This window comes from Orcinus orca, chromosome 7 (assembly GCF_937001465.1).
Source record: "Orcinus orca chromosome 7, mOrcOrc1.1, whole genome shotgun sequence".
Lineage (NCBI taxonomy): Eukaryota > Metazoa > Chordata > Mammalia > Artiodactyla > Delphinidae > Orcinus > Orcinus orca.
In genome coordinates this window covers 5,412,675-5,425,181 of record NC_064565.1, presented here as the reverse complement: position 1 = coordinate 5,425,181, position 12,507 = coordinate 5,412,675, and the positions used below count along the sequence as shown (strand labels likewise).

At 53.5% G+C, this 12,507-nt stretch overlaps 1 protein-coding gene across 1 annotated transcript in view; it reads left to right on the top strand.

Moving 5' to 3' along the window:
* The window catches only part of GLI2 (GLI family zinc finger 2), a 249,422-nt gene that overhangs the window by 176,660 nt on the left and 60,255 nt on the right, over positions 1-12,507 (top strand). Inside the window, exon 3 of the mRNA XM_033400220.2 lies at positions 7,181-7,286. Coding sequence (XP_033256111.1) covers positions 7,181-7,286 — 106 coding nt within the window. The remainder of the gene's footprint in view (positions 1-7,180; positions 7,287-12,507) is intronic.

The window sequence follows — 12,507 nt, the reverse complement described above, 5'->3', positions numbered from 1 at the left end:
CAGCCACAGCCTCCTGCATAGCCACCCCGGGACATGGTCAGCTAGGACCAGGCCTCCTTCTAGAGACTCCCGCCTGCACCTCCCTCGGTCAGTGCCAGGGCTGGACAACTCTTCTCGCAGACACCCATCTCTTCCCTGGTCCCAGGCCTGGAGCCCATGTGCTCTGAGCTCATTTCCTGCTATGGTCTTTTTTTTTTTTTTTTTTTTTGGCTGCGTTGGGTCTTAGTTGCGGCACGCAGGATCTTTGTTGTGGCATGAGGGCTCCTCATTGCGGCATGCGGACTTCTTTCTAGTTGTGGCGTGCAGGCTCGGTAGTTGCGGCTCGTGGGCTCTGTAGTTGCAGCACGAGGGCTCCAGAGCACATGGGCCCTGTAGTTGTGCTGCATGGACTTTCTAGTTGTGGCCCGTGTGCTCAGTAGTTGCAGCATTCAGGTTTAGTTGCCCTGTGGCATGTGGGATCTTAGTTCCCTGACTAGGAATCGAAGCCCCGTCCCCCTGCATTGGAAGGCGGATTCTTAACCGCTGGACCGCCAGGGAAGTCCCCTGCTGTAGTCTTGATGGGAATGGCCACATAACTGGAACCCATGCTGATCTCTAGGGACTGGACAGCCCGGAGGGCTGGGGCGCCCCCAACACGTCCCAGGAGATGGTTGCTTCCCCCGGGCCGGCCCCTCTGTGTATGTCTCTGAGCCCAGTCCTCAGGGCAGCATCTCCACGTGGTAGCAACACATGACTTCATCCAAGGAGAATTCCTCCAGCTGCTGCCCTGGCTGCCTGGTCGTGTTCTGATGACCCGGTTTTCCTGATTCTTTGTCGGAACACTCTGCTGCCACTCCCACCCCCACCCCATCCCGTCAGTCCGTAAGTCGCCAGAGTTGTCATTAACGGGGCATCCGCTAGAGCCAGGCTTCCAGGGGAAGGTCCCCCTTGTCCCCTTTCAGTGTCCTGCTTACTCACACAGTGAGATCCTTATACCAAGGACACTCCCCACACAAACGTGCCCTCACCCCTGGGACCACCAGCCAAGGAGCATTTAGCATGTAAACCTTAGTGCAGAAAAATCCTGGGGTTTAAAAAAGAAAAGCCATCACGCCACCATCGTCAGCTTCTTAAACTTCTGGTCTTTCTGTGTAGGATCAAAACCAAATGTGCATTTTTTTCAGAGGGGGCAGGGAGATCCATAGAAAATTCCCATCTTAGAGTTTCCTCCTCAGAAACTTAAAAAGAGAGCCGTTTCTTTGAAATGGCATATGGGGTGTGGTGTGTGTGTGTGTGTGTGTGTGTGTGTGTGTGTGTGTGTGTGTGTGTGTGTGTTCCCCCCCATCATGCTGAAAGGACATGATTTACTTTGGATTTTTTTTTCACTTAAAAAAAGAGGCCACAATGAAAACAGCGTGTGCACGGGTCCCATTCAGTACGTTTCTGGAAGGCCGGCCACCTTGTTCTTTACGTTCATCTTCGTTATGTTCCTTGGGTGCCGCTGCTGGCCTCTGGGTGGCGTGCTGTCTCGCAGAAGGTCCAGAGTGGGACCTCTGCCTCCTTGGCCTGCCCGATCTGCTCTGGGCAGAGCATTCCCCGCTGAATGTTTCCTTCAGGGCCGTGGGGGCCGGCAGGGGTCCATGCTGGTCTGAGAGGGTCCTGAGTCTTCAGATTAGCCAGCGTCACCCTTCATCCCTCAGTTTACCTGTGGTGCAAAGCTGGTCCCAGAGACGGTTGGCTTAGGTGATGGGGCCAGGGGCTGAGCGGATTCAGCAGGGCCGCTAGGTCAGTGAGTTGTGCAGACAGGACCATAAAGAGGAAACAGTGCCCAGCACGTGCCCCCTGCCCCCCCCACCGCCCGTGACCTGCTCAGGACCCCTCCTAAAGCCTCACTGAGTCACCAGCTGGGACAAGCATGGCTCTTCCCCGGGGAGCGGGTGACCTTTCACAAACAGCAGGATCTGGGAGGAAGGCGCTTGGAGCTCATCTAATCCCCGTTGTACGAAAGGATAATGTGAGACCCAGACAGGGGACAGAATGTCCCCGAAGTCCCAGGGCCGCCGGGTGGCAGGGCTCTCCTGGGATTCCTGGCTAACGCATGCCCGGCCTCCCTCAGCCTGACTCTATTCATGCGGCCTTTTGAAAAGTTTCATCAGAGCACGTGACTCCCTACCCAGAACCCCCCGGGGGCCTCCCAAATCTCCCAGAAAATAATCCCGAAGTCTTTCCCAGAGCCTGCCTGCCCGGGCTTATAGGACCTCCTAGCCCCACCCCTCTGTTCCAGCCCAGGTGGCCTTGTGCTGAAATCACCAGGCTCTTCCCCTGACCAGGCTCTGGGCCTTTGGGCTGGCCTCCCCCTACCAGGCTCTGGGCCTTTGCGCTGGCCTCCCCCCACCAGGCTCTGGGCCTTTGCACGGCCTCCCCCCACCAGGCTCTGGGCCTTTGCGTGGCCTCCCCCCACCAGGCTCTGGGCCTTTGCACGGCCTCCCCCCACCAGGCTCTGGGCCTTTGCCCCGCCTCCCCCCTCCAGGCTCTGGGCCTTTGCATGGCCTCCCCCCACCAGGCTCTGGGCCTTCGCGTAGCCTCGCCCCACCAGGCTCTGGGCCTTTGGGCTGGCCTCCCCCTACCAGGCTCTGGGCCTTTGCGCTGGCCTCGCCCTACCAGGCGCACCCTCTCTCGGAGAGCCCTGACTTCTCCAGCGTCGCCCAAGCCCCCTCTGTTTCGCTGCCCGACTCGGTTTCCTTCCTACTCTCAGCGCCCTGATGTGAGGGTATTAATGTATTTCTGGTTTGCTCCTGTGCCCTCTTCCAGCAATGTCTACAGCTCTGTGGCAGCAGCTTTGTGACTGCCCTGCCAGGAGCTGGAGCAGTGCTGCTACACAGCAAGCACTTGATACAGGCGGATGAGTGAACGAATGAATGAATGGCTGTTCCTACAGTGACTGTGCCCAGAGGTAGCCCCCCTGATGTGAATGGTCCGGTGGTTCTCTGAGGTGGGCAGAGGGGTCCAGACAGCAGGTCCCCGGGTTGGAGTCTGGCTGATGGGAGGCATGGCGCTCCTTCCTAGACCGACACTGGGAGCTGCTGGGTAGGAAGTGAGCACGCACTCAGGCTCTGTTTGCTGAGGGCCAGCTTTGTGCAGGCGCTGTGCTCCAGGAAAGCACACGGGGATGAGGGCAGAGAGACAGTGAAACCAGCGGTCACCAGCGGCCTGATCGTGGCTCACCTAGAGGTACAGACATGCCACTCTGAGCCTTGATGTTCTTTCCTGAAAAATGGGGATAAGGACAGGGTTAGTGGCCAAACTAAACGAGACGCTATAAGCAAAGCCCCACGAGGCAGCTGACGTCACTAAGGATGAGCACCCGAGGCACGTCCCCTCCTGACCCAGCTGGGGACTGCCACACTCCAGCTGCCGGCCGACCCGACACATCCCTGCCCGGATGGGAGGAACCACTGACACGAGTTCCCAGGCTCGTCCTGAGGATCCCAAGCGGGTGAGGGTGGGGTGCGGGTGTGCGGCCAGAGCCCCTGCTGCCTGCTCGTTCCATGGGTGTCAGCCATCCTGGGAGCAGCAGGGCGGAGGGAAGTCCTGCCCTGCGGCCCTGACTTGAGAAAGAGGAAGCCATTGCCCCCGTAAGCTCACAGGCTGCACCCCAGGACCTGGCAGAAGGTAGGGGGCAGCCCCAGCTGCAGCAGGACCCTTCAGGCGGCTGTCCCTTATGCCGGGAAGCCCCAGGGTCCTCCTCCCCAACCTCTCGTGCGTGCACACACACGCACACATGCACACACACGCACACACACGCACAGCCTGGTCTTGTGCAGCAGCCTGGTGACCTCGGTGCCATGTCCGCTTCATGTTTGCCAGGTCAGCTACCATGAGCGCTTCCTTCCTGGGGGTTTTATTGCTCTTTAGACCTGGATGAAGTTGCATTACTTCTGAGAAGAGCACTGCTATAGCTGGTGGGGCAGAGGGGAAGGTCTGGGCTCTTGGGGCCTCAGGGGACCCCCTTCAACCTCTGCAGGTTCGAGATCAGGGGAAGGAGCATCCCAGGGCGCTGGAGAATGATCGGTGGAAAGACTAGGAATTCTGGGGTGAGTGCAGCCTGAGCTTGCAGTGAAGACCCAGGAGTTGCTGTTTGCAAGCCCTGAGAGCAGGGCCCAGTGCTGTGTGAGCGCTTGTTAAATGTGACACATAAGCAAGGTCGGGACAGAAAGACCCCGGGATCACCCTTGCACTCAGGGAGCCTCGGAGTGTTTGTTGGGGTGGTATAGAGGGAAAAGCCCATGCCCAGCCATCCAGGGCCTTGGATTCCCCTCCTGGCTCTGTTGTCTTTCAGCTTATGACTTTGGGCTGAAATCACCCTTGGCCTCCATTTCCTCATCTGTGAAATGGGCACAGTAACACCTACCCTGACTGCCTCAGGCGGCTTTTGGATATGCAGGGAAACAGAAATAGACAAAAGCAAACCATGTTTATTTTGTTAACAATACTGTAATCTGGTCTGCCTGGCTGCATTTAAAAAAAAAAAACAGAAACAAAAAAAAACATAAAGGCTCTTTCCTGCAGGTCTGGGGAGGTGAGTACTGCTTCCCTGCTGACTCCCCTGGGGATTTGGGGAAGTCCACTTTGTCTCCCAGGCTGTAAGCAGGCGAGCAGGCCCTCCGCCCTCCCCAGGGTCTGCAGGGAGCAGAGGGTGACTTGTCCCCTGCCCCACAGCCAGTAAATGGATTATGGACTGCGGGGCTCCAAACATTAGTAATAATTGTCATCAGCAGCAGTAACACGTACAGAGTGCTTCTTATGTGCACAAGCACCTCTCGGCAGGAATGTTTTATCTTCAGGGCAACCCTAAGAGTAGTTGGTGTTACTTGTTTCTGGATGGACACAGGGAGATGCAGAGGTAACGGAGTTTGCCTGAAGCCAGGCAGCTGGTGCGCAGCAGCTTTGACTCCCAGAGGGTGGCCGGTCCTCCTGTCACCGTTTTCAGAGTCACAGCTGCACGCCCAGCCTCACCTCCTCAGAGGACACGGGCCTAAGGGGAGAAGAGGTGGTCATTCCCACAATCACCAGCCCCGGAAGGGAGCGCCGGACTGCACGGATGGGGCAACGCACCAGTGTCAGGTCTCCTCGGAGCCCAAGATTTGTGGAGTCAGGGTTTGGCAAATTGATTTAATCAGAGTGAGAGGATTTGCTTTCTTTATTCGCAGTCACCGTGGAGGGTGTCAGGATTGTGGAATTAGGAAGATAAAATTGAATATGTAAAAATTCAGGTTAAACATCAGGAGGAAGGTTTCCTCTTGTTAAAAATTCATAAGCGATGAACCCAAGTGTCCATTGGCAGGTGAATGGATAACCCAAATGTGGTATATCTATACAATGAATATTATTCAGCCTTAAAAAAGGAAATTCTACTACTCAGCCATAAAACAGAATGAAATAATGCCTTTTGCAGCGTTATGGATTATGGATTATGCAGCGTTATAGAGATTATCATACAAAGTGAAGTAAGTCAGACAGAGAAAGACAAATACCACATGATATCACATATGTGGAATCTAAAATACGATATAAATGAACTTATCTGTGAAACAGACTCACAGACATAGAGAACAGACTGGTGGTTGCCAAGGGGGTGGGGTGTGGGGCAGGGATGTATTGGGGGTTTGGGGTTAGTAGATAAAAATTGTTACCTATAGGTGGATAACCAACAAGGTCCTACTGTAGAGCACAGGGAACTATATTCAATATCCTGTGATAAACTATAATGGAAAAGAATAGAAAAAAGAATATATATATATGTATAACTGAATCACTTTGCTGTACAGCAGAAACTAACACAATTGTAAATCAACTGTAGTTCAATAAAAATATATTAAAGAAAAAAAGGAAATTCAACACATGCCACAGTGGATGAACCCTGGGGACGTTAAGTGAAATCAGCCAGCCACAAGACAACAGATACTGTGTGATTCCACTCATACTAGGTCCCCAGAGGAGTCAAATCCATAGAGACGGAAAGGAGAGTGGTGGTCGCCAGGGGCCAGGGGAGAGGGAGAGGGAGTTGGTGTTTAATGGGGACAGTTTCAGTTGGGGACGATGGAAAGAGTTCTGGGGATGCATGGTGGTAGCACACTCAATTGTACACTTAACCGTGGTTTAAAATGGTAAATTTTATGTTATGTGTATTTTACCACAATCAAAAAGGAATTTGTAGCGCTTAAAATACCAGGATCTGCTTGCACAGACGCAGTCGGCAACATCATCCGTGTGCATTTACCACCATAGGCCTGGCAGTCAGCTGACCTGTATGTGTGGAAAACGAACCCATCAGATTTCTTTAACCTCTTGAGTAATTCAGACTCAACAGTCAGCCTCACTGGCCTGTGGTCCTCAGCCTGAGCAAGAGCTGACTGAGAAATCTTAGCCCTTTTCCCCGTGTAACTACTTTTTAAAGAGCCTTGTTTTCCTAAGGCCTATAATTTTGCTTGCCTCCAGGGTACCCAGGAATTTTTTTTTTTTTTTAAATTAGCAAAGAGCCTCCTTACAAGCGTCATGATCTGCACAGGCCAAGTGCAGACAGGAGGCTGACGCACTCTGGCAACCAGGTCTCATGTGTTGGCATGGGCATCCCGGGGGCCAACGCACTTGGGGTCCGTAATGCATATTGAGAGCTGGAGCATTCACAGACCCACAGAAGTGTCCACTGTGGGCTGCCCGCAGGACGGGGCTCTGTGGCACTTGGCCTGCCTGAGGCTGGCTGCAGCCGGGAGCTGGCCCTGCCTCCACAGACAGTTCTAGGTCAGTGTCTCCAGCGTGGGGGGCCGCAGCGTCCGGAGGCCGTGCCCCGGGGCTGCGGGCGCCACACCCGGCCAAGGCCAGGACGGGCAGAAGCCTGTTGGCTCTGTCAGCCCTGATTTGTGGCCAAGTCTGTCATCTCCCCGAGTTCAAAGAGCGCTTAGCTGCTTGTCTTTGTCAAGAGCGCAGCTGGGGGTCTTTTATGTGAAGGATGTAGGGTTCCCGGGCTGACTTTGATTATTTATTCATCCCCCTTTGTGGGTGTGTGATAGCCAGGCACCCCGGAGCCCCCCTGTCCTGAGCGCTGTTGCTCTGAAATTCATTGAGCTTTAAAGCCCTTTGAAAAGTGCTTTTCGAGGGAGGGGAAAAGTTTTTGAAGTCCTGTTTCTCTCTCCCCTCGCAGTGCCGACTCATCTCCTGCCACCGTTCCACGCCCCCTTCCCGATTGACATGCGACACCAGGAGGGAAGGTACCATTACGAGCCTCACTCTGTGCACGGTGTGCACGGGTAAGTCCGCCCGCCGCCCCAGCCTCCGTCCCTCTGGTCCGAGCTCCTGATCGGCGTCGTCCACCTCTGTCACCCTGGCGTGCGCTGACCCGGTGTGAAGGGGGACTGTGGGGTGTGAACCCCAGCTCCCCTCTGGTTACCTGAGAAGGAAGCGCACCCATCTGCCACATCACGGCTTCCAAGGATGCAGGGGGTCCTGGTGTGTCCACAAGCACCCTGAGGCTCTTCCCCCATCCAGGCAGTGAGGACGCCCTGCAGACCAAAGTCCCCATATAAGTACCGTGACTTTGGATCGACGTTGTCCCAACATAATCATTCATAGTGCCCCGCCCCCCTTTCATGCTCTCAAGTATCCCAGTTTGGACAGTGAATTACAGGGTAACCCTACTGATAAGGACACGCTCAAGGTTATTCTTTGGGGCCTTTCCTACTCCCTGCTCTAACACCCCCCCCCCCCCCCAGTGAAGGCTTGTGTCCCCTGTGTGTCTCTCTCCAGACCTGTTCCTGCCCCTCTCCACTCCCACCCAGGGTCTCGGAGCCCGTAGCTGATGTCACTTTTCTTGGTCTTTATGACTCCAAGACTTGACCCCTTGCTACCTCATCCATTTTGCTTCCAGGAGAGAGGCTGAATCCTTCACCCCACCCCCTGTATCTCCACTGCGCCCCACACCCGCCTCTCGACCCAGACACCTGACCTGTCCATACCAAGCTGCCGTTATGGTTCTAGCCCACCTGTACCTGGGTCTCAGCCCCTACTGCCCCACCTGCCTGGAACGGCCCCTCCTCCTGACCACCTCCTCCAGAGTCCCGAAGCCTCAGCTCAGGGGCCACCTCCTCTTGGAAGCCCACCCTGAGTGGGGGTCCTTCCCTGGATTCCTACCACACTGTAGCATTGGAATGAGGTGTCTTCACACTCTGTCCAGCGGGCTCCGAGCTTTGCTCTGAGAGCCATCGACACCCTCCATGCATTCCACCCATTGAAGACAGACCCCCACTCCCTCTCCCAGCTCCCACTGGAGTAAAGTCAGTCAAAACTCACTGAGACCCCACTATACTCAAAGCCCTGTGCCTGAGAGGGGGGCAGGTGACTCCTATTTTGGGGCACCCGCTGCTCACCCCAGACAAGGCAAATCTGGGACTTCTGTGTGCGTTTTCAAGAGGTCTTGTATGTTGCAATAATCTCAGACATAAAACATTTGCAAAAATAGTGCAAAGACTTCCCGTATACCCTCACCCAGTTCCTCAAATGTTCACTTCTTACATAACCAGAGACTGGTCCAGTGTTATTAACTAACTCATAAATCTTATCTAAATTTGGTCAGTTGCCTGTGGATGTCCTTTTTTTATCTATGTTCAGGATTTAGCCCTTACATTTAGTTGTCATAACTCCTTTGTCATCTTTAATCCAGGACATGGCTCAGTCTCTCTTGCCTTTCATGACCTTGACACTTTTTCTTTTCCATTATGGTTTATCACAGGGTATTGACTATAGTTCCCTGTGCTATACAGTAGGACCTTGTTGTTTATCCATTCTCTATATACTAGGTTGCATCTGCTAACCCCAAACTCCCACTCCATCCTTCCCCACCCCCTCCCCCTTGGCAACCACAAGTCTGTTCTCTATGTCTGTGAGTCTGTTTCTGTGTCGTAGATAAGTTCATTTGTGTCATATTTTAGATTCCACATATAAGTGATATCATATGGTATTTGGCTTTCTCTGTCTGACTTACTTCACTAAGTATGACAGTCTCTTGGTCCATCCATGTTGCTGCTGATGGCACTATTTCATTCTTTTTTATGGCTGAGTAATATTCCGTTGTATATATGTATCACATCTTCTTTATCCACTCATCTGTTGATGGGCACTTAGGTTGCTTCTGTGTCTCAGCTATTGTAACCAGTGCTGCTATGACCATTGGGGTGCATATTAGAGTTTTGTCCTGAAATATGCCCAGGAGTGGGATTGCTGGATCATATGGCAACTCTCTTTTCAGTTTTTTGAGGAACCTTCATGCCGTTCTTTGAAGTGGCTGCACAAATTTACATATGACCTTGAGACTTGAAGAGGAAAGGCCAGTTACTGTATAAAATGTCCTCGATTTGGGTTTGCCTGGTGTTGCCTCCTGATAAATTCAGACGATGCACTGGGGGGATACTCCCATAGAAGTGGTGCTGTGCCCTCTTAGTGCATCATGTCGGGGCCTATGACGACCATACTTCTCATCCCTGGAGATGGCTAACTTTGATCATTTGCTTACGGTGACGTCCGCTGGGTTTCTCCACTTTAAAGTTCATCCCTTTGTAATTACAAGTTCCTTGTGGGACAATACTTGGGTAATATGTAAATTCCTATTTCTCATCATATTTTCACCTACTCACTTGAACATCCGTTGTTGATTCTTGCCAAAAACAGTAACGTCTAGTATTTGCCAAATGATGATTTTCTATTTCCGTGATTCCTTCCACATTTATTAATTGGAACTCTACTGTAAGGAGGAGCCGTCCCTTCTCCCCCATTTCTCTATTTATTTGATCATTTATCTGTGTCAAATCAATGTGTGGATGTTTGTCTTCTTCTGTGAGTTATACTGTATTGCTGTCACTATTTATTGTGTTGTTCAAACTGTCCCAGATTTGTGCATTGGGAGTCCCCTCAAGTTGTCCCCTGTGACATGTTGGGATCTTTGCGTTTTATTTTGGTGCATGTAGCTGGTTCTCACTTGACTAGGACCTGCGGCTGATAGGCCTGTGTCCCCCTGGTGGGTGGTGGGGCCGTTTCCGCCCTCTGCCCACCTCCCACACTTCTCCAGCTGCAGGTGGCTGAGACCACAGCTCAGGCAGCTTCTGGAAGGTGCATACTCTTAAGAGCTGGTAGATCACCCCAAAATTGCTCAGTTGGTAGCATCTGAGAATCCTATGAGTATCAAGGGAGCTGAGTCCCTTTCCAGGAAGGGGTTGGAGTGGCTGATTTTCTGCTTGAGAACTGTTTGGCTGGTTCCATGACACAGATCCTGAGCACGGCAGGCCTGCAGCGAAGTGCTCCTCGCAAGGGGCCCTGTGCTGGTCAGAGACATGCACACTGCTGAGAGCTCCCTGGAGGAGCGTGCAGGCAGGTGTGCATCACTGCAGGGGAGCATCCTGGCTCCCATGTCCCCACATACCTAGGGGCAACAACAGAGATGTAAGAAGACGTCACCATTGACGACTGCCGTTTCTTGAAATAACTCTGACCTTGTGGACAGGCTCTGCTGTAAACACTTCCTGTGTTCATCTTACTTAATCCTCTCAACCCTAAAAGATATGCATTTCATGTCAGCCCCATGTTACAGATGCAGGAACTGAGGCAGCACAGAGAGGTTAAATAATTCATCCTTAGGGCCCCCACTGAGGGAGTGAGAGAGTTTGAAATCTAATTACTGCCTCCTGAGCCCTGGCCCTCGGCCACATGCTGGCTTCGCTCTTGGGAGCACACGTATGACCACAGGTCCCCTGCATGGGTCCAGACGATTCCTTCATGAAAGCTCATCTAGCCCTTTGTTAGGGCACTGCCCCCAAACCTCTGGACCGGCCGCCTCCCCTGGGAGCCTGCTAGCAATGCAGAGTCTCAGGCTGCAGCCCAGACTTGCTGAGTCAGAGACTCTAGGATAGGCCCACCGTTTGTTTGGGGGTTTTTTTGTTTGGTTTTTTTAAATATATTTATTTTTGGCTACGTTGGGTCTTCATTGTTGCACGCGGGCTTTCTCTAGTTGTGGCGAGCAGGGGCTACTCTTCGTTGCGGTGCACGGGCTTCTCATTGCGGTGGCTTCTCTCGTTGCAGAGCACGGGCTCTAGGCGTGCAGGCTTCAGTAGTTGTGGCCCGTGGGCTCAGTAGTTGTGGCTCGTGGGCTCTAGAGCCCAGGCTCAGTAGTTGTGGCACACGGGCTTAGTTGCTCTGCGGCATGTGGGATCTTCTGGACCAGGGATTGAACCCGTGTCCCCTGCATCAGCAGGCAGATTCTCAACCAGTGCGCCACCAGGGAAGCCCTCACACATTACACACATTACACACATCACACACACATTACAGGCTCGAGATGCTCCGGCTGCAGGCAGGACCTTGGCACTGAGTCAGGGGCCCTCAGTACTGTCACTCCCCGAGCTAGTAGAGAGCTGTGGCCGGGAGGTGGCCCCCACCCCGAAGTTTTCTCCAGGCTCTGCCATTCCCCAGGTCAGGACTGGACACAGGCCATGTCCCATCCCGGGGCCTGCTTCCCTCCTGGCCAGTGAAGGACAGAGAATGGGTGGGGCACCCAGAGAAGCAGGAAGTGGAGGTGGCAGGCAGCAGGGGAGGGCTGGTTCGGCCAGCAGGCCTGTGGAAATGGCCTTGTCACTCACTGGCCTGGATGGCTCTTTACTTGTAGGGCTGTCTCCTGCTGCTGTAACTGCCTGTCTCCAACTTGGTGGCTTAAAACGATGCAGATGTACCCTCAGAGAGCTGTGGGGGACAGAAGTCAGAAGTCAGTCTTCTGGGCCTAAAATCAAGGTGTTGGCAGGGCTGGTTTCCTCCTGGAAGCTTCTGGCTCCTGGAGAGAATCCATTCCCTTGCCTTTTGCAGCTTCTGGAGGCTGCCTGTGATCCTGCCCCTCACCACACCGCCTTTTTGCCTCCTGCTTCTTTCTCACATCTACTTCTTCCTCATCTGCAGGAGTTTCCTCCCTCTGGCTCTCTTATAAGGATGGCAGTGATTGCTTCTAGGGCCCTGAAATCCAGGACCACCTTCTTGTCTCACAATCATTAACTCAATTCCATCTACAAAGTCCGTTTTCCCATAGAAGGTGGCATTCAGAGGTTCCCGGATTAGAACACGGACATCTCTGCATGTCATTATTCGGCTCATTTGTGATCACCAAGCCCCAGTGCCAAGTCTGGCATCACCCAGCAGAAGACAATAAAAGGTGTCAATCATTTGTGCAGGGCCTGCAGGGGCCAGGCTCTGCACTGCAGCCTGGTCGTGTGCTATTAGGTGCCCCTCCTGACGGCGCCGTGACATGGGGCTGTAGTATGCATCTTACCGATGCAGAGGCTGAGGCCCAGAGGGGTGCACTGACCCTCCCAGGTCACCCTTGCACGGTAGGCCTGCCTGCTTCCGCTCCAGTGTTGAGGGGCCCAGCACCCCAGCCCCCCAGCCCCCAAAGCCCGCCTCTGGCTGGGGTGCGCTCCCAGCAACTCTACGTTATCCTGG